At 34.9% G+C, this 22,265-nt stretch overlaps 1 protein-coding gene across 2 annotated transcripts; it reads right to left on the reverse strand.

Moving 5' to 3' along the window:
* Nucleotides 1-2,588: 2,588 nt before the first annotated feature.
* LOC306866636 (neuroplastin-like) lies at nt 2,589-20,877 on the reverse strand. Of its 2 annotated transcripts, XM_079411902.1 has the most exons (9): nt 20,573-20,877; nt 13,975-14,322; nt 12,599-12,773; nt 11,585-11,679; nt 8,053-8,186; nt 6,630-6,903; nt 4,174-4,195; nt 3,895-3,970; nt 2,589-3,529 (listed from the first exon to the last, which is right to left on the reverse strand). In XM_079411902.1, exons 1-8 carry the CDS (start codon nt 20,643-20,645, stop codon nt 3,910-3,912), a joined length of 1,182 nt encoding a protein of 393 aa, XP_079268028.1. In that variant the 5' UTR covers nt 20,646-20,877; the 3' UTR covers nt 2,589-3,529; nt 3,895-3,909. The 2 variants fall into 2 exon arrangements, with proteins under 2 accessions (XP_079268028.1, XP_079268029.1); XM_079411903.1 differs by lacking the exon at nt 13,975-14,322 and having other exon boundaries at nt 20,573-20,876.
* Between the last annotated feature and the right edge of the window lie 1,388 nt (nt 20,878-22,265).

A 22,265-nucleotide genomic window follows, 5' to 3' on the forward strand; every position in this document is an offset into this window, starting at 1 on the left:
TGATGTGGATCAGACTACAACAGTTCGCCGCTGGAACGCTGTTTAGAATCAGTAAAGCGACTTTATTGTGGATTATTCACAAAACACAATAAACTAATACAATAAACTTTTAATGATAGGCTAATTAAAATTATTTCTTTTAGTTGAAGGTTATCTGGGACGCCAGAAATTGGGGGCGCGCGAGATTTGAAACGAAATACCCGGTTCAGAAATGTTAGCCTTTCTGAAGGTCAATGATTAATTCGCACACTGCTTCTTAGTACACTAATTTATTATTCGGTTACATTTTAATGTATAATGTAATTATACATTTAATACTGAGTAATTTTAATTGACTACATGCACTTACTATATGGTTAGGGTTTGTCTTAGGGGTTACTTGCATGTAATTATGTGTTATTAATTATTATTAAATATGGGATATTAATAATTAAGTGTTATTATAACAGTAAGTATATGTAAGATGCATAACACCTTAAAAGAACGTGTTACCCATTATTCATATCCAGGTAATTAGTTTGGTGGAGTTTTACATGAGATAATATTAGGCCAGATGTTGTATGGCTGACAGACAACCATGCCCACCATGGTTTGGTGCTGGTCTAGCTGGTGAACCGGTAGTTAGTGAAGCTGGTTGGACCAAGATAGTGTTTCTAGCTATTCTAATGAAGAGGTCTAGTGGGGACAACTGCTATGATGGTCTTTTCAGTAGAGATGGGTCTTGTTTTTTGTTTTGTTTTTTATATTTATGCCATGTTTTTATGTTGTGTAATCAGGTTCACCACAAAATGTGACAATTTTTCAGAGTAATAAAATGATGTGAAATATTCAAGCCATTCAGTTCGAATATACCCATGTTATGGCATGTTTGATTTTCAAAAACCACACAGCCTTATTTTAATACAACTGTGCTTCATCTAATGTCATGGTTTTTACTGTGTGGTCTGGATACAACATAACATGTCAGATGGTGAAGTCAGGGCACCAAGTGATCTGATGAAACTAGATACTGAGAGAATAATGGCACTATAATCTGTAAGCGCCTGGACAAAGACAGCTTTCTGCCTTTTGAGCAGAAAATGCATTGTGACAAACACTGCCTTTCCAGGAATCATCCATCCCTATGGCTATGGAGGAGAAACGACTGTGAGATTATTCTGTGTGGATGTGATTTTTGTGAGTGTGTGCATGAAAACATCATCTTTCCTTCTGTTGTATGGTTACGACCTTAAAAATTCTTTTTTATAGTAATGTGCTATATAAACCACATTAATGCAATAAAATGCATATTTACACCATGCTTTAAATGAAACAGCTTATAATGAGTGTAGATGAGAATACTTATGTAAATGTCTCATCCAAATAGTGTTGCACAGATCTTTTTTGGTGCAATGTCTATAAATGAAAACTGAGAGGGTGGGGGAGTAGAAACAAACGTCCAGAGACATTAAACGTTAGGAGGGTCTGAAGTTTCAGCCTTGGTCAGCAATGCCCCCCTCTGGTGCACAGACATATTTCTTTTAGGACTGCAGCATTACAGTGCCAACCCTATGATAGGAGGATTTTTAACCTTTAAAACACCCCCACAAAGATGTTAATACTGAAGCAGATGGTATGTACTTTTTTTAAAAACAATGCAATATTGTGTAAGTTGCACAAGGCGTGGATATGTTTAGCTTTTAATGTTTTGTAAGTGTCCTTGTTTGCTATTATATGATTGTTTCCAAATGCACATTGATTAATTACCGATAAGACAATTTATGTAAATTCATATTAAAGGAATTGTTTGCCAAAAAATAAAAATTTGCGTGATTTTTAATCACCCTCAGGCCATCCAAGATAGTTGAGTTTTTTTTTTTTTATCAGAACAGATTTGGATAAATTTAGCATTACATCACTTGCTCACCAATGGATCCTCTGCAGTGAATGGGTGCCGTCAGAATGAGAGTCCAAACAGCTGATAAATACATCACAATAATCCACAAGTAATCCATAAGACTCCAGTCTTGTGAACTGAAAAGCTGCATGTTTGTATGAAATAAATCCATCTATAAGGCATTTTAACATTAAACCAACACTTGGTCCATAACCCATAATAACACTTCAGAAGTGAAAAAATTCATCCCCTGTTGTCCACTGACATTATTTGTATAGAACTGTTTTGGACTGTCGTCGCTTGCAAACGGTGCTTGATTTGTGCATATTTCTCTCCTGATTCATACAAAACATCTTTTTGACTGGAAAAAGCAATATTATGGATAGAAGACTCTTTTTTTAAGTTTGAAGTTAAAAACATCTTAACGATGAATTTGTTTCAAACATGCAGCTTTTCACTTCACAAGATATGAATTGATCGATTGGAGTATTGTGGATTATTGTGATGTTTTTATCAGCTGTCTGGACTCTCATTCTGACGGCACCCATTCACTGCAGAGGATCCATTGGTGAGCAATGCTAAATTTCTGCAGATCTTTTCTGATGAAGAATAAAACTCATCTACATCTTCGGCGCCCTGAAGGTGAGTAAATATTTAGCAATTTTTAAAAAAATAAACAATGCCTCATGTTATAAAAAAGGACAACACATTTGACTTTGGATATTTTAATTGTTAAAAATGACGTATATGCCTTAGTCAATTGAGATAATATTAATTTCTCTTCACATTCTGAATTGATAGACCCTTTATATGTGTAAGGAACTCATGCAGTGATGTTTTAAACCATGTGGATTGTTTTTCATGGCTTGAACAGTGCACTTTGCTAACATATAATATTAAAGCTTAATTATACACAACCAAAAGCTTACATTAAAAAAAGGTTTGTTCTACTGTATGTATAGATATTGCATAGAATAAAAGCCATGCTGTATACTATGCATACATAAAAAGCATCAGCCATGTAGACTTCGAGACAGATAAGATACATAAGTATAAAATGAAGTCACTCGTTTGCAAGAATATTTGAAGAGATAAGTGCATCAGTATGAAGAACATTCAGGTAACTATAGATAAGATTCAAGTGATTTCATACATCAATGTACAATACATGTACAAATTAAACATGGTAGGACATTTCGCAAAGCCCTTAATTGATTGATAGAATCATATGCCACCTTACCATACAGTAATATGATAATCTGTACAAAAACTGTCATACCAGAATCATCGTAGCATATTTGCGATAAGTTAGAGGCTTGCTTGAACAGAATTCATTCATAAATACACAAACAAAACAAAAAAAAAGCCTGTATCAAACAGTAATTATCTTGCATGCAATTATTATTTTTGTACTTTTGCCTGACATGGAAAAAGTTGACTTGAATAAAAGAGATTCTAAAGAAAAAGCAACACAATCATGCAAGAAAATGTTCAGAATCAGGTTCTGTTCTGTTCACTCGTCCTCTTCACACCAGATTTATAAGGCATGCCTCGGGTGCTCATTTCTTCCCGTCTTCCATTTAACTCCTCCAACTTTGATTTGATTACCAATGCGCTCAACCGTTCATGTGGTCATGATGTGAATGTCTTAATCTGTAAACAGCAAACAGCAGTGACAAAAGTGGGTTAATAATTTGGCTTTTGCAGTTTCAGAAGAGTAACTGATATGTGCTAGTTTATACAAATTAGCATCGCTTCCTGTCTCTAGCTCCTTGAAATTCATTATACGGCTTTCTGGAATACTTGATTCTGAATTGCGGCATTCTGCATACAGATATTTCCTAATATTCATCATTGTCCATGGCAACTTTGTGTCTCAGTCAGTCAAGGTACTTCAAATGCATAAGTCAAAAAAAAAATTATATTCTGTTCCAAAACATTTACACACTTTCTGTAAGCACTGTTTCTTGTTGTATGTTCAACTGATATGAATATTCACAGTCTAACCGGATACTCACCTTGTGATGATGAAATCAATTTGTATTTCTCTGACGTAGGTTTTTATCTTTGTGGTTGTTGGTGGAATTCGATTTCCTTGAAGGTGAGATCAATGAGTCAGTGTGAGTGTCAATCCACAAATCCAGCATTTTACACTTGCCCATATATAATTACATTTCCTTCATTCATTGTTTCTTTATACTCTATGCATTCTGTGTAAATTACACATCCACTGGCTTCAGTTATTTAGGACAACTGCATCATATTAAGACATATTTAAATGTAAATCTGATACTTACATTGGCCCAGCTGGTTCGTCATCTTAGGCAGAATGGGAAGCAAAACAACAACAATTTTAGTCGGAGGCTGTAATGGTTCCAACTGGCACAATATTTACATTATTGAATAAATGCCGTAAACTGATTGCATTAAGTAGCTAAAAACAACTCAATGCCATATTGTCTTTCAATATTTAAGATATTGTTGTGCAGTAGAATAACACAGAACAAAGACTTCGAGCCATCAGCTTTGGCGTGAGTAATTAAAAGGCTTGCAGTTTATAACAGAACAAGAACAGAGAAGAACTACAAACATGCAGCCCACGGAGCGAAAAACTACATATATATATGCGTCCTATGTTAAATATCACATGACTTATATATAGCTATACAAGTACATGTACACACATTTTCAGCCTTTAAAAAAAAAAAAATACAAACTGAAAGGAGAAAAAATAAATAAAAGGTAAAATCTCATCATGCTCATGCCAACATGATTGCATCTGAACAGACTCCAGTGAAGAAATTCAGAAATGAAGGTCATTTAAAGGTTAAACAGCAACAAAACAGACAGCATCCCAGTAATTAAGGCAAAATAAAATCCCATTTCAGCCTAAATCACACAAGTCTTATATACACACTAAAGTACAGGAGAACAGTGAATATGGGCAATGCTGTTAGGTTCAATCAAGCTGCATGCAGGTCTTTCACTTACCACAGTGTTTTAGGTTGTGCCATTCAGAGAGAAAAAAACGTGTTAACGTTGTTAATTCTTAATAGCTTATTGATATTAACCACTAAGAGTGTAATTTAATGGTAAAATAATGGTGCAGTGATTCAAGTAGGCCAACTATAAACGCCTGTACTAAATGTATGGATGAACCAAACGAAGCTGAACCTGAATTTATACACCCGACATTGTATTTTTACATATACTTCTGCACACACGAACAATGTACAATACTGAACATATTTTAATCAGACAAAACGCATTTAAACTCGTCGTTTCTATTTATGACGATGAAATCAATACCGAGGAAAACCACTAGCTGGCGATGCTGGACAGACAACATCCTTTTTAACGTTTAGCTCAAGACGTTAACCGTTTGTTAAACCAGTTCTTGTGGAAATATTGATTGGTGACGATTAAATGTAAGAAATAGCACACATAATTGAATCCCAAAGCGAACATTATTGCTTTAAATAGTCTTTAAACATAAAGTGCTGGTTTTATATATAGTGAGGGCTAAAGTGAATTTACTGGCATGCAGGAATACATTGTCCAGGACTGACAGGGTCTCGTTTTCCCTCGCAATGCATTGTAAGTGGCGTGGGACTACACCTCCACACACATCAATAATTCACTGCCCACTACCTACCCATACACCACAGAGTCACATTTCTCTGGAATATCAGATTAGAGTCCAGATGACCTAACGCAGGTGCCCTACAGGAAAAGAGCAACGAGTGTGTGTGTGTGTGTGTGTGTTTGGACTAGATGGCCTCAGACTGAATTATTAAATAAGAGACCAGGTCAGGATCAGATAACAGAGTGTATGGTTTTCCAATAAATGAGTCGAAGGACTTGTGACGCAGTGGGAGAAAACTAAGTGCTGTATAAGATGTATAGGACAATTATTTTAGGTCTAATATAATATTACATGCACTACTGTTCAAAAGTTGGGGATTGTTAGGATGTTTTTTATACAGTCACTTATGCTCACCAAGACAGTGTTTAATATATAAAAAAATACAATAAAAACTGCAATATTGTGAAATTTTTATTGCAAATATATTTAAAAATGTAATTTATTCCCATTACAACAAAGTTACATTTTCAGCAGCCATTACTCTATGATTTGGTGCTTAAGAAACATTTATTATTATTATTATCAATGTGGAAAACAATTGTGCTGCTTTATATTTTTTCAATATTTTGTTCAGGATTATTTGATGAATAGAAAGTTCAATGGTAAACTATTCATTTCAAAGAGAATTCTTTTGTAACATTATGTCTGTCAATTTTCATCAAGTTAATGCATCTTTGCTGAATAAAAGTATTTCTTACGAGAAAAACAATCTTACTGACTTTTGAACAGTAGTCTATGTATATCTTCAGTGGCATCCTTTTTTTGAATACAAATAATACAGAAATGCACTGTTTCTTAGTCAATATCAATTTAAAGTGAAATTCCTATAGTAAGAAAATCAGTTGTAGATACTTTTGATGGCCCTCTAAATAAATAACACTCATTTTAATTTTTTAGAATATTACGTACACAAACTGTGCTTAGGACAGTCATGTTTCTTGGACTGGCAAGGAGTACCTACCCATAATGCTATTTACATAAAAAAACTAAACAAACAATTCTCCTAAATCTCTTCCAATACCAATCTCTTCTCTATGTTTGTAAAATAAATATCAGCCTAACATCAATAGTCTATATTGAAACTGTAACCCACCCTTTTAAACTCACCGTCAGGAACATCATCAGGCTTCTTGCGCTTCTCGTAGATGACGATGATCAGCACCAGGATGATGATCTCGGCGAGGACCCCCAGCAGGGGCCACAGGGGGGCCAGGCGGCTCCTGACACGCAGAACTGATGGCATGGAGTTGGAGCCGATGATGTTGGTGGCGTTGCACTCGTACTCTCCGGGGTCGGAGGTTATGTCTAGGTTGATGATGGACAGCTCGGTGTAGCCATCCTTGCTGCTGATGAAGAAGCGGCCAGAGGAGTTGTCAATTTCCTGGGTGATTGATGAAGTGGAAGGAAAACCGGTGACAGACAAGGACGAGAGGTGAAAGACGGGAAGAAAAGCCACTGATTATACGCTTAAATAGTATTTCTCATTAAAAAATATTCACTTTTTATTAAATGATAAATGCTTGAAGGTAGCTCAAGTAACAGAAACTAAAAGGGACAGTTAAAGACCTTTTTGCGTACCTGTATATATATATATTTTTTTGTTTTATAATGTAAATGTAAGAATAAATTTGATATTGTTATTAGTGCTTGTAAATGATTAATCGCGATTAATCGCACCCAAAATAAAAGTTTTTGTTTACATAATATATGTATGTGTGCTGTGTATTTTTATTATGTATATATATATATATATATATATATATATAAATACACACACATGCATGTATATATTTCAGAAAAATATGCTGATTATATATTAAATATATTTATTTATAATATAAATTATATGAATATAAATATAGACATGTAAATATTTTCTAAATATATACTGTATATGTGTGTATTTATATATAAATAATAAATATACACAGAACACACACATATATTATGCAAACAAAAACCTTTAATTTGTATGTGATTAATCGCGATTAATCGTTTGACAGCACTAATTATTATTAATATTTCAAGATGAACACTTACTGGACTTAAGCAACTTAGGTTTACTTGATTATCCATACATATATTTTTAGAAAAATCATGTTAAGTTGTGAGGTATTATTGGGAGATACAAATTAACAACTGATATTTATAGGATATTTTAGTCTGTTAAAATCTCATTGATTACATTACAAGCCATCAAAATTTCATCTTACCTTTTGCCCATATAAATATCAGCAACAAAATTGCATATTTTTTGCTTCGTTTTTTTTTTTTTTCATTTTGAAGTTTGAGCACTCATTATATCATTCTATATGAGCCATAAAAGCTTGATGTATGAAGCAAACTTTTTAAAAACATTTTATCTAAAGGTTCAAAAACATGGGGATTTTAGAACTTTTACTTCATATGCTTTGTAGGGTTAAAACAACTTGAGGCTAAGGAGATGAATTTTCATTTTTGAGTCGAACTGTCCCTTTAAAATGACCAAACAGAAGATTCAAGATTCACTCATGTGTCAAAATGACCATACCATACTGCCGCCTTTATCAAGTTTGTGCCAGCTCCACATGGGATAAGGATAACCCATGGATTTGCAGTAGAGGACAGCTTTTTCACCCTCATTCTTATTCTCGCTGCGCTTGTGCCCCGTGATGTCTGGTGTTGCTATGAGCGGAGAGCAGAAGGAGAGAGAGACCTTCACTATAAGAACAGATTTCATTGCGTAAACCTTATTAAGCACCCTGATCTTCAATCACTACATGGACGTTTTTTCTTGTGTCATTTGCAAAGTCATGTTTGTGTGGTAAATACAGCTTAAAACTAGTGGCGGATCAGGAAATATTAAGAAAATATACCATGATTGCCCCAGCGCATGGGAATAAACCAAGAACTTAAGTCCACAGCGATTTGATGTGCTGCCACACAAGCCGATTTGGATGAAAATGCTAAGAGCAGTGAAAACAATGACATTTTCTCCTTCACATTTATTTATTTGGTTGACCTTTTTTCCCAAAGAGATTTACAGTGCATTCAAGTTCAAATTTATCCCTGAAATAGGTGAAATGAGTGTGAAGTGTTGGTTCAAGATCTCATTTAATTTAATGTTATTTAAACAGATCAAAAAGCATTCTAATAAGCATATAATAAATGGTAGACAAAAAAAATCTATACTATATTTTTGTAGATAAAGTGCACAAATAAAAATCAGTCTGTGCATCCCTAAATAAGACTCTTTTATAGTTAAATAAAATATTATTTGATATTGAGACAATATTTTAAAAGCATGGGGTCATTAAGATTTTTGTTTAATACTTATTCAGCAAGGACACACTAATTGGATAAAAAGTGACAGTAAAGACATTTATAATGTTAAAAAAAGGTTTATATTTTAAATAAATGCTGTTCGTTTTGAACTGTCAACTTTTTACAGAAATATTAACATTTATAATAATATGATGATGATAATACCAAATCATATTATTAAAATAATTTCTTTATTTATCTAAATTAAAACAGAAATGGTTATTTGAAATTGTAATAATATTCACAATAATACTTTTTTAAACAAATAAATGTAGCCTTGGTGAGTCAAAAACATTAACAAATTTTACTGACCCTAAACCTTGATAAGATAAGAATATACTTGCTGTTGTCACTAACATATTAAATCTATATGGTAATATCTTAAAGGAACATGTGTCCCTGGACCACAAAACCAGTCTTAAGTCGCTGGGGTATATTTGTAGCAATAGCCAAAAATACATTGCATGGGTCAAAATTTTCTTTTACGCCAAAAATCATTTGGATATTAAGCAAAGATCATGTTCTATGAAGATATTTTGTAAGTTTCTTACCGTAAATATATCAAAACTTCATTTTTGATTAGTAATATGCATTGATAAGAACTTCATTTGGACAACTTTAAAGGTGATCTTTTTTGCCCACTCAGATTCCAGATATTCAAATAGTTGTATCTCAGCCAAATATTGTCAGATCCTAACAATATATCATCAATGGAAAGCTTATCTATTCAGCTTTCAGATTATGTATAAATCTCAATTTTGAAAAACTTGACACTTAAGACTGGTTTTGTGGTCCAGGGTCACATATATGTCTATGCTATGTAAAATATATATACATTGAATATATGGGGCCATAATGAGATTCACAGTAAAATCTCTAAGGCTTAGTCAGTGAAACCACCAGAGTATACTGAGGCATTAGCATCAAAAGAAGGCATATTATTCATGATATGCCAAATACCCCCACAAATATGTAAAACATCCACATGTAAATCATCTTCACATTTTGTGATTCAAGAGTCAAATAATGAATCACGACAGGAGATTTTTAAAGGTTAATTCAGTCTAAATGACACCAAATACTTCAGTTAAGAGATAGGAAAAGCAAGAGAAAAAGAGACAGATTTACATTCCCACCCCCTCAGACATGCAGGCCACCATCTGGTGCTTGTGAGCTGACCGCAGGATAACCAGAAAGAGGTGACCAGGACACGCTTAAACCGCATGGCACTTTACCAGCTGATGATCTCTAACACACAAACCAAACAGCCTGGGAGCTTTAAATGCCATTATTAAACACATGATCACAAGGATATCTGGGCTTCCTGACATTTTAATATACACCCATTGATTGTCAGTACAAACAAAACAAAAATGTATATACATAATATATTGAGACCTATAATTCAGGATTCAGAAATAAGTCAAAAGTTTGATGAAAACGTTTTATTTAAAAATGTAAAATAAAAATAAAAAATTCTTTAAAAAAGGTACTACTGCTGTATTGTTGTTTCATGATCACAGATACATACATTTTAAATGGAATATATTACACACACACACACACACACACACACACACGTGACCCTGGACGCTAAATAAATAAGCTTTCCATTGATGTATGGTTTGTTAGGACAATATTTGGCTGAGATACAACTATTTGAATATCAAGAATCTGAGGGTGCAAAAAATTCAAAATATTAAGAAAATTGCCTTTAAAGTTGTCCAAATTAATTTCTTAGCAATGCATATTACTAATCAAAAATTAAGTTTTGATATATTTACAGTAGGAATATATATATATATATATATATGTATGTATTAGTGCTGTCAAACGATTAATCGCATCCAAAATAACAAAATAAGTTTTTGTTTACATAATATATGTGTGTACCGTGTATATTTATTATGTATATATAAATACACACACATGCATGGACAAATTTGAATATTCATGATTTACATTTATATTTTCAGCGAAAATATTTAGATTTGCAAATGTATTCAGACCTATAATTGTATAATCAGATTTACATATTATTCAGGATTCAGAAATATATATTTAAGTCAAAAGTTTGATAAAAACTTTTTATTGAAAATACTACTACTACTGTATTGTTGTTGTTTTTATTGTTATCCAATTATTGCGATTTAATTACTAATTATTGATTGATTATTGATATGATGATGATTATTCAAATATTGCTAATCAATCATGACAACTCTCGGAAGATTTTAGCATGGTTATCACAATGTTAATGTATTTGGTCTTGGCGGAATAGATCTGCTATGCTGCTGCTGAATTGCTGCTGCTGTTGGTTATTGGCATGAACCAATCAGCTTGTGCCAAGTCGTTTAATGCTGTGAATATCATCAGTTACGTTAATACCCATCAGCCTGCTCCATCTAGAGTTTTATGACTGAACTATACTTTTATATAATTATATACTAATTATTAATATTGCAAACAATTTATTCACATTCATCTTGTACTGCCTGGTGAACAAAACCTGGATGTCTTTCACACTCAACTAACCAAGCTCACATTCATGCTGTCATGGCCTTTGTGAGCGTCCAAGCGCCGCTCTGACTCAGCATGTGTTATGTGGAAGAGATGGAAAGACAAGCTGACCCCATTGACAGGTTCAAAATATCAACACTTATCCAAACCAACTGAAAATCAGACTCCAGTGAACATTCAATTCCTATACTTTTTTAGATTACCTTTTGAGAAACGTGGGTATTTTGAGGGCATCTTACCTTTTACCTCAATAGTGGCATTTGCTGCGGGGGCCGAATCGAACGTGTACACACACATATACTCGCCCGAATCCTCTGGCCTTGGTTTATTAAGTCTGTATAATAGATAAAACACATTACACGTATTAAGTGAAGGTAACAGCTATTCTTTGAAGTACCTTGGCATAATATAAACCGATTCAGAATAACACACCCACAGGTAAAGAGAAATCTAATGCAGGTTAAATGTTAGCAGTACTAGTGTGCCTAGTCTGATTAGATTAGGAGTCAGGCAGAGAGATTAGCAACACGTGTTGGTAAAGACAGAGCCCTCGCTCAGGATTTAGAGCAATGCGAAGCAGAGCGGCATCAACAAACACTCAGCCAGAGCCTGAGAGTCACTGAGACAATACATTTACAAAACAAAGGCCTCAGGTGATGCAAATGATAAGAAGCCTATATTGGCATATTCTGATCTGATAGTATCATAGAATGATATTAAGGGCAATGTTTTTGCAATACAATTTACAATAGTCATTAGTAATTAATTAATCTATTATTAAATATATGTATGCTGTCTGTTGAGTTACAAACTGTCAGTATATATGCACATTTACATATGTAAATATGTATATTATAAATATATAACCATACATTTATAAGTATATTTATAGCCAATATACAAAATTATTACTAGTAGGGCTAAAACTAACACATTTTGCTAATTGATTAATATGTCAATTAATTTCCATATACTATACACTATGAACAAAAATGGTTTAAAATATCAAGTGCATGATATGGAAGTCTGGTCATATGAAAAAAGATGTTTACAATATTACAAAACAATTTATGTACTAAAATATAATGTGGCACCATTTAGTTGAACTTAAATCTCATTTGAATAATAAGTAAAATAAATATGACTATGAATGAACAAGTAAAATAAATTATGACATTGAAATGAATGAGTGAAAATGATAATGTGCACACACACACACACACACACACACACACACACATAACAGCACCTACTTGTATTCTGTGTTTTTGTCATTGCCCCTTGTGTCAAGGATCTCCTCCCCGTTCTTCATCCAGAAGCTCTCATGGTGTTTACTTTGGGAAGCTGTAAGGTTGCACTGAAGCGTGATTGGTGGGCTGTGGTAACCCATGGGTAGAATCATGTGATCCGTTGACTCAATTGATGGTTCTGGAAATACAGATGCGTCGGTCAAGGCCAGATAAATATTACATCACACTGACTGAAGGTGACAGGGAACACAAACACACGCACACACAAAAATATGTGTGTGTGTGTGTGTGTAAAAATTTCATTTGCTATATCCAGTGGGGTCCAAAAGCTTGAGACCACAAAAGGTCTTTAGAGTCTTTTAGGATTTAGAATTCTTCACATTTTAAAATAAAGAAACATTATAATATAAAATGTATAATAAACATCTAAGATTCTGCACACAAACACAAACCAAATACTAAATACCGAAACGTAAAGTCCATTATTATTATAGTCTCTCAGATACACTATTATAGTTTTTGTTAATGTTTTGAATGTTTTATTTTCATATTTTGGTTTCTCTTTCATTTTAGTTGATGTTTTAGTCATTTTGTTGTTTATTTGTAATTTACATTAGTTTTATTAGCTTTTATTCTATTTTTATCCATTAGTTTTAGTTAATTTAGCTTATTTATTTAAGTATTTAAAGTTAAACTAAAGGAAAATGAAAAAATGTTGCTTCGGAAACTACAGTAGCTAAAATAATATTTTTGTTGTATTTTATTTTATTTCAATTAACGTTTATTTTATTTCAGGTAACTAACATGTTTTTTTTTTATGATTTTAGTGATAGTATCCCTGCTTCAGTTCATCATTTCACATAAAACATTGTTATATTATGATTATATAATTTATACTGAATTCTATAAGGCAGCATCGTGATCTCACACTTCTGGACTCCACAGTATATCATATATGATACAGTCCTATTAGATAGGAATTGCCTACGGACACTGAAAAACATATATCGGCTGACCACTAACTACTGTACCTTACCAGATCCATGGATTCCTCGGAACAGAAACTGTAATACTGTCATGGTAAAACCCTGAAATATCTCAATAAGGAGGACAAGGACATTTTCCACTCAATAAGGGCTTTTTGACTACAAAAATAGGTCACTGCCTGTATATGTAGCTGCTACAAGGGCAAGAGTAATCTAATAGGATGGTGCTCTGACCATTTTATACTCCGGTTATAGACTAAAACAAAAGGAGGAGGAAAAGGGAAGATCCACTACAGCAAACGCTGGCCACAGCACAACACTAAATGGAGGTAAAATCAAGGGGGCGGATGGTTTATTTTGGCTACACCACTAGGCGGGGACAATTTAACTCACTCTGCAACACGGTAACTGTTGCCTGGGCTCGTATCCAGGTAGTGGATGGATTCTGGCGCAAATCGTTACGCCGTGGGTCGTTACTAGCCCTGCACTCATAAATCCCAGAATCCTCGATGGTCACGCGAGTGATGGCTAACACGCTTACACCATTGATGCCGTACGCCGTGTTGATGGACACGCGTTGCCTGCGTGCTCCATCCCACAACTGGAAGAAGCTGTCGGCTCTGTTCACCTCCGCATACCACCACTGGATCTCAGGTGTGGGCTTCCCCACAACGTCACAGTACAGCTCAAACGTGTCGCCCGTCAGCTTAGTCTCAGAGAGGGGCGACTTCACAAACCCCGCTGAGGGGCGGCACAGAAGCGGGAAGACAGGGAAACATGACAAATAAAGACATGGGAGGAAAAAAAAAGGACAGTGGGAGGGCAGTGGGTGGAAAAAAGAAAACATAAAAGATTAGGCTCAAATCACAAACCAAAAATGAAACAAGAAATGAATAATTGCACAGCTGATGAATGAGAAAATGAAAAAGTGCATTTACATTAAGTACACTGATCAATTTTATTTCTGATTTTGTTTTTAGTATGTTTGATTCCATACTGATTTTGTTAGTGATATTATGTGCATATGCATCACTCATAATTTAGTTAAAAGAAAATCTTGCACAAACGTGTTATTTATTCACTTGTGTATATTTAGAGGAAATTAAATGAGGTCAGGGGCCTCATCATAACTGCAGTAATGTAAAAACTCTGATATGACCTATATTTTATCATGTTTTTTTCCAACTTGAAGCACTGATTTTAAAATTCTGTCCAACACTGAAAAGCCAATAAGTAATTTTAATTTATGGCTAACAATTAAAACATGGTTTAATGTTGTGTATTATTTTGTCTAAAATAAAATATATATTGCACAGTATTGTTCAAAAGTTTGAACTCACCAAAGCTGTATTTATTTATTCAAAAATACAGTAAAACAGTAATAATGTGAAATAGTATTACAATTGTAAATCATTTTTTTTATATTTTAATATTTTATAAATTGCAATTTATTCCTGTAAAGAAAAGCTAAATTTTCAGCATCATTAATCATTACTCCAGTCTTCAGTGTCACGTGATCCTTCAGAAATCATTCTAATATGGAACATTATTATTATTATTTATGTTGAAAACAGTTGTGTTGGGTAATATTTTTTATAGAAACTAATGGCTTTTTTTCAGGATTCTTTGACGACTAGAAAGTTCAAGTGAACAACATTTATTTGAAAAGTTACTTTTGAATAATTAAAACACATTATTGCAGAATATATATAATAAAAATAACTAAAATAATTCATGAATCATAAATTGAGCATATACTGTGTACAATTAAATGTACAATAAAAACTATTTAATTTGTCACACTGGAAATGGAAGATCAGGTAAAACACATTGCATTGTGGGAAATAATTTTGTACTTCACATTTTAGCAAGTTTAATACTTCATCTGGATATTCAATGCACACACAAAATTTGTATACTGTGCACAGTATACATACTACATATATATGCAGTATGCAGACTAGTATGTCAGTCTGCTATTCCGAGCATTACTGGTTTGAAGATAATGCAATTGATTCTACAGAAAGACACAAAGTGCACAGCCTTGAACGGTGCAGTCAATATAGCACTCTGAGCACCTCTCTCTCTATTCATGTGTGGGTGTGCTTATAAACAGGTGGTTTCCATAGAAGCATACAACAGCAGTTGAGCAGGTAGGCCTTTAAGAAGAGGGAGGGCTGCCCACCACACTGCATGCATGTCTGCCGCCCCCTCATTAACCGCTGTGCTGATTGCATTCACAGATATGAAGCTAAGTGTCAACAGTCATATAGTGTTGTGTGCATTTCACCATATAGCAACATAGGAAGAAAACTTGAGCAGAGACTGAATGAAGGGAGCGATCAATCAACAGTGCTTTCTAATAAAAAAAGAAAAGAAAAAAAAGTGTTTTGAAATGAAGAACAAAAGATACACAATGCATTATGGCACATATAAAATATGTCAAAAGCAAAACTAATAAAAATGGAAGCATAAAGATATAAGCATAAATAAATTCTGAAAGGAAAGCCATGATATTTGAACAACAGCCACTGACAGGTGTTTTGTTAAATGAAATTGTATGCACTCAGAGCATTATGATATATATTTTAATGTTCTATTTGCATTTCTATTTTTATCTATCCTTGTTTTAATGTTGACACTTGCACCATATATTTTGTATATCACTAATAACCTTTAAAAGTAACAAATCTAACAATACAAAACAAATGTGAATACTATGCTAATCGTTTATTTAGTTTAATGTATTATGGGATCAGTCAGTCAGATTTGAAATGGGGGTTTGTGCTAGTAGGAAGAACAGACAAAAGATCAATAGCACAAATAAAAAAATTCATACAAAATGTTTCCTTTGAGGTTATGTTACATAAATATGCAAAGACGATTTTTAATGGTGGCACTGTATTCTCATGTTATTCAGAGCATACACACATATCGCCTTCTGCTGGTTATTCTGACAATGAATGTGATGATAAAACAATCATATAAGGGCATAATGATACATGATTTAAATCTAAACCGACTTTCTACTCAATGGGTGATACAACTTATCAAATGCTGCATTCATAAAAACAATAATAGAAGCATGTTTTCTTTTGACCCGTTGATTGCAAAAAAGGCTTGCAGTAATTAGGAGGTGTAACTAAATGAGGAGCTCCTGTTCCACATCCCTGTGTGCATGAATGGAAACTAACATGGGGGCAGTCGTGGCCTAATGGATAGAGAGTTGGACTTGTAACCCGAAGGTCGTGGGTTCGAGTCTCAGGTCCGGCAACCGCGACTGAGGTGAGACTTGAGCAAGGCACCGAACCCCTCAACTGCTCCCCGGGCGCCGCATTGATGGCTGCCCGCTGCATTGATGGGTTAAATGCAGAGAACGTCCCTTTCCCCCTTCCCCTGGGGAAGTCGTGGCCTAATGGTTAGAGAGTCGGACTCGTAATCGAAAGGTTGCGAGTTCGAGCCCCCGGCCGGCAGGAATTGTAGGTGGGGGGAGGGAATGTCCAGCGCTCTCTCCACCCTCAATACCATGACTGAGGTGCCCTTGAGCAAGGCACCGAACCCCCAATTGCTCCCCGGGCGCTGCAGCATGGCTGCCCACTGCTCCGGGTGTGTGTTCACGGTGTGTGTGTGTGTGTGTGGATTTGTTCACTACTCACTGCTGTGTGTGTGCACTTGGATGGGTTAAACGCAGAGCACCAATTTCGAGTATGGGTCACCATACAATACGTCACGACTTTACTTTACTTTACTTTATGTGTGACCTTCAAAACCAAGCTTCCGGCAGATTCTTTAAAGTCAATGCATATCGCATTTCATTTACGTAATCTGATGCATTCAGGTGAAAAGGGAACGATACAATTTTTTTTTTAAAAGGGTAAACATTGACATTAAAGTATAAATAAATGATTACTTAAAAGTAGGGATGTACAGATATTTATATTCTATAAGTTCTATAATATTTTGTAAAAATAAAGATAAAATAAAAGTCTAAAAACTCAAATCAAGCGTTTGAAAATGCTGCAAGTGAAATTAGGCATAACAACTTTATACAATATGAAAATGTCTTCATTTTTTTAAGATTTGCTAAAAAATTGCATTTAACAGAGTTCTTATTTTTCAATATTATTTTATAATATTATTTTAAATTATGCATTACAATTTGTTATATATTTTACTTAAGTACTATTTTAATTATTAGTATCAAATGTTTTTACCTTTACTTTAAGTGAGCATCAGATGACAGAAAAGATATTGACTTATACTGATACTGATAAATTAAAAAAAACTCAAATATTGATCAACTTTATGATAGCAATATACAGTGTGTCCCTTCTTGAAAGGTGTCTCTTTCAATCTAAGTGCATTCTAAGCTTGAATTAATGGACCTAATGGAACTAATGGACATGTAGTTACTGTTATATGTGGACAGGGCTTGTATGCTATTGCATATAGTCGCTTGCTAAAGATAGAAGCAAAAACCTTGTTAGCCAAAAGGCAGCAAGCGCTGTTGTGCTCTTATGCTTGTAACCAAACACAGCTATGCCAAAATGATCAAATGTGTCTGCCTGTGAGCTCATGCATTTGTACGCAAGAGATAAAAAGCATGCGAGTGAGATGAAAGGAAAAGTGTTAGGTTTGATCTTTATATGAGCGTATGGCCCCTCACAAACAGACGATGGTCAAAACAGTGGGTTATGACCCAAAAATGGACCCCAGATCTATTCTGAGAAGGTCGCTGACAGCAACAATGATAAATGCAAATTATAAATAACAACTAACAATATACTCATGTATAGGATAGTAAAACAAATAGGCTAATCTTCTTCAATTTAAAGTTATAAAGACACTTCCCATATCTTTAGTTGTTGACATCCAAGGCCATGCATCCAAACAATACAGGCACAAATATTCCCCAGTCCCTTGTTAGAAGCTAGTCAAATCAGGCAAAAATTATGCAAGGTGAAAGAAAATATGATCCAGACTACGTTAAAGGAATAGTTCACGCAAAAATGAAAATTTGCTGAAAACTAACTCTTTGGCCATCCAAGAAGTAGATGAATTAGTTTTTTCATCTGAAAAGATTCAAAGAAATTTAGCACTATATCACATGCTCACTAATTGATCCTCTGCAGTGAATGGATGCCGTCAGAATGAGAGTCCAAACAGCTGATAAAAACATCACAATAGTGCTGCAGACATGATGTCAAAACGGGTTTTTCAATTTACGAGATGCAAAACATTCACACATCAATAAGTCATGTTTACCACAGACCTAATTTCACTCAAACCCCATTATAAAAACCCATAGGAAAATCTCAAGGGAACCATGGCGAAGTAGTCTTCCGGGGTTTGCTGTCACGGCTGCAGCCCTCTAAGTAATCCTCAAGACTCTAGTAGTCCATCAATTTATGTCTTGTGAAGCAAAAAGCTGGGTGTTTGTAATAAACAAATCCATCATTAAAATGTTTTTAACAAACACTTTGCTTTTGTTGCTTTTAAAGGGATAGTTCACCCAAAAATGAAAATTGTGTCATTAATTACTCAGCCTCATGTCATTTCAAACCCCTAAGACCTTCATTTATCTTCAGAACACAAATTCAGACATTATTGATGAAATCCGGGAGCTTTCTGCTCCTGCATAGACAGCAAGGGTACCACAATAAAGGCACAGAAACGTAGTAAGTAAAATATCTTAATTTGTGTTCTGAAGATGAACAAAGGATTTACAGGTTTGGACCGACATGAGGCTGAGTAATTAATGACAGATTTTTCATTTTTGGGTGAATCCCTTAAAAATCTCATTCTGATGGCACCCATTCACTGCAAAGGATCCATAGGTGAGAAAGTGATGTAATGCTACATTTCTCCAAATCTATTCCGATAAAAAAAACAAAACTGATCTAGACCTTGAACAGCCTTTTTGGTTAACTTTTTCTTTAAATACAGATGTACTTGCATATTTTTGGGCCTATTTTATTACAGAAATACTTTTTATGATGTGATGGATCACAAAAACGTGAGTCCTGGAGCAAAACCAGTTGAGAACCACCAAATCCAATCAATGGGTCACCTTGAATCAGGTGTTTAATACAAACTACAATTTATATCAACTACTTTTTCAGTTTAATTAACTCATTTTTCCTACAGGTCCTGTGATAATCCATCAGATTTAGCCTAATAATAAGGAACTCATTAGTCAAAAGGCAGTAATTCATAACCGGTTACGGCCAGGCTCGTGTGTTACCGCTCATTAACTGAGCGCGTTCAGGACGTCATAATGCGCCGCGGTGCTCTTCTGTTAAGACTTTAACGGGTCCGCGCGCACGGGGAGGACATTAACGCCATGCATACCGCTGCTGCATCGGCTCTATAAATAGAAACATGCAGCAGAACGGACTGCTGCTATTTACGGCGCTGCAGAGGACCGGTGCTCAAAGCGGGTACCTGCCTCTATCTGAAGATGTGCGCAAACGGATCGCTCTGCGTCGGAGGAACAAACGGGAGAATTCCTTACTCACTATCCGCATGCAAATCAAGCACAAGTGCCAAAACACACAATTAATTCTGCATTCAGAACGGATCAAGCAGCCGATGACCCACCGAAACACATCCAAATGATTCTCCAAAAAGGGAATCTTCTATAAAAGAGCCACAAATAGACGCTCCCAGTGGAACAAGTCACTAAATATTAAAATGTAACCTAATTGTGAGCATAAACGGCGAGCCGCTTTTAAGAAATAAACTGCTCTTTTAAAGCGGAATTGCAATGCGTTTAGACTTTTAAACCAAGAAGGACACATTTATCTAAATATTTAATAGGCTATAGGCTACTTAAATGTCACCCTTCACAGTATTTCCGAAAGCAATGCTGAGGATTGGTAAGAGTTTATCCCGTGAAGTCGAGGCAAATCACCTGCACACGCCGCAACCATTCCCTCACATTCTGCGATGAAGCCGTTCTTTAAACGCAACACATTTTTAAAGTCCTTACCGTTCTGAGCGAAGCCCGAATGCAGCATCAGGACTCCGAATAATATCACCAGCGCACTCCCCGCGTAAGACATTTTCTAGGTCGTCCGGCTACCTGGATATGTGTGGAGGGATGCGGAGGAGCGGGAGGAGAAGAGGGCTGTCGAGGAGGATGTGAGTGAGAGGGAGCTGCTACAATGACGAGGCGACCCCGCTGGAGATAGAAGAGGGTCAAGCAAAAAGCCCGTGGCCTAGCAATAGCGAGCCGCTAGTATCCGGTTTAAAACGAGGCTTGTGAAGACGGTGGCGCTGTCCTCTTAAATTCCCGCGATAGCAGACCTGTCCTGCCTATATCCCAGAAAGACGGACACAGTCCTCAGGTGATTATCATATTCCTTTATATGGAGGTCTTTAGGGGCTTCGTGGACTTTAGTTTATTGGTCATATTGTTCATTGTCATTAATTTTAATTTTAATGCTGAATTTGCTCAATTGGTAAGAAATTTGTTGAAAATGTAATAAAAAAATAAAAAAATTAAAAATGTATCAGAAAACAAGAGACTGGGAATGGCATCTTGTCCATATTACGAATTAAACATGTAATTTCAACCATATTTTGCAGAAAATGTACATTTTATGTAATATATAATATATGTTTGGTTGCATTTAAACAGTTCACAAGTTTTAACTGTAGTTGTATTTTGAATGCAGTAAAATTGAATTCACTATATGAAGTAGTTCGATGAATAGCCTAATGACATGTATTGACATGAACTGTATTTTACAGACAACAATGTTGACACCATGAAATAGTGTGGCGCATCTGATGCATGAGATGAAGAAGTTTTAAAATGTTCAAAAACCACATACTGATGGGATATTGCTCTAAACTGAGTTTCATAACAGCCTTGGTGCACTAAACCTTCTTTTAGGAAAACATGAATTTAATTATTTCTGTATAGGCTACTTGCTCTATAGGGAACCTGGCACAAACAGTTTCTTATAACAGTAAGTTCATTCATTCATTCATTCATTTAAGCAACACATTAAACGCTAGCCATATGTGCCAACAATGCCATTCCCTGCCAAAACAAACACTTTAATCTGAAGTTCTCAGGATGACAGTCTACTGCCATCTACAGCATTGTTATAGAAAAAAGTGTGTTTGGTAAATGTAAGACCTTGTAAAGGTGATTTTTTTTATTTAATTATACATTTGAATGTTTATAATGTGTTTTTGGAGCAATTATTACCGATTTTGGAGAAAGTATTTTGTTAATAAAACTTATAAAAAATATAAATAAATCTCTCTCATTGGACTCTACTTTGCAATGCTTTGCACTTGTACCCTACTGAGTGGGCAAACATGGCACTTCATGTCATGCGCAAGCTGTTCACACTGACTCCGACCAGAATAGATGCTAACTGTGATATCTCAGTATACATAAACATCACGTTTTGCCAGTTTATATATGGATGCATGAAAACTGTTTCCAAAAAATGACACAGTCCATTCAGGCGATGGTAAACAAGTGTTGGAAACATCTTCTGTTAGAAATGCCCATATATACCAAGAAAGTTTCAACTCCTGCATTCTGTAGCCTATAGGACTGAATCTGTCTGGTACATTCTTCTCTTTTTCATTTCTCGTCTGTCTCGTCTGTCAGAGGAAATTTGCATGTAAGTAGAAAGGCAAGTTGTGTTCCAGAGGAAACT

Source organism: Barbus barbus (genome assembly GCF_936440315.1).
Source record: "Barbus barbus genome assembly, chromosome: 48".
NCBI classification, from domain to species: Eukaryota; Metazoa; Chordata; class Actinopteri; order Cypriniformes; family Cyprinidae; genus Barbus; species Barbus barbus.

Excerpts from the sequence above, each read along its gene's own strand:
- LOC306866636 (XM_079411902.1), bottom strand. The coding sequence starts at position 20,645 with ATGTCTTACGCGGGGAGTGCGCTGGTGATATTATTCGGAGTCCTGATG. Across the intron at positions 11,680-12,598 it reads GACAAAAACACAGAATACAA|ACTTAATAAACCAAGGCCAG; the intron begins GTAGGTGCTGTT and ends TCTATTATACAG. Across the intron at positions 8,187-11,584 it reads TGCCACTATTGAGGTAAAAG|CAACACCAGACATCACGGGG; the intron begins GTAAGATGCCCT and ends CTCCGCTCATAG.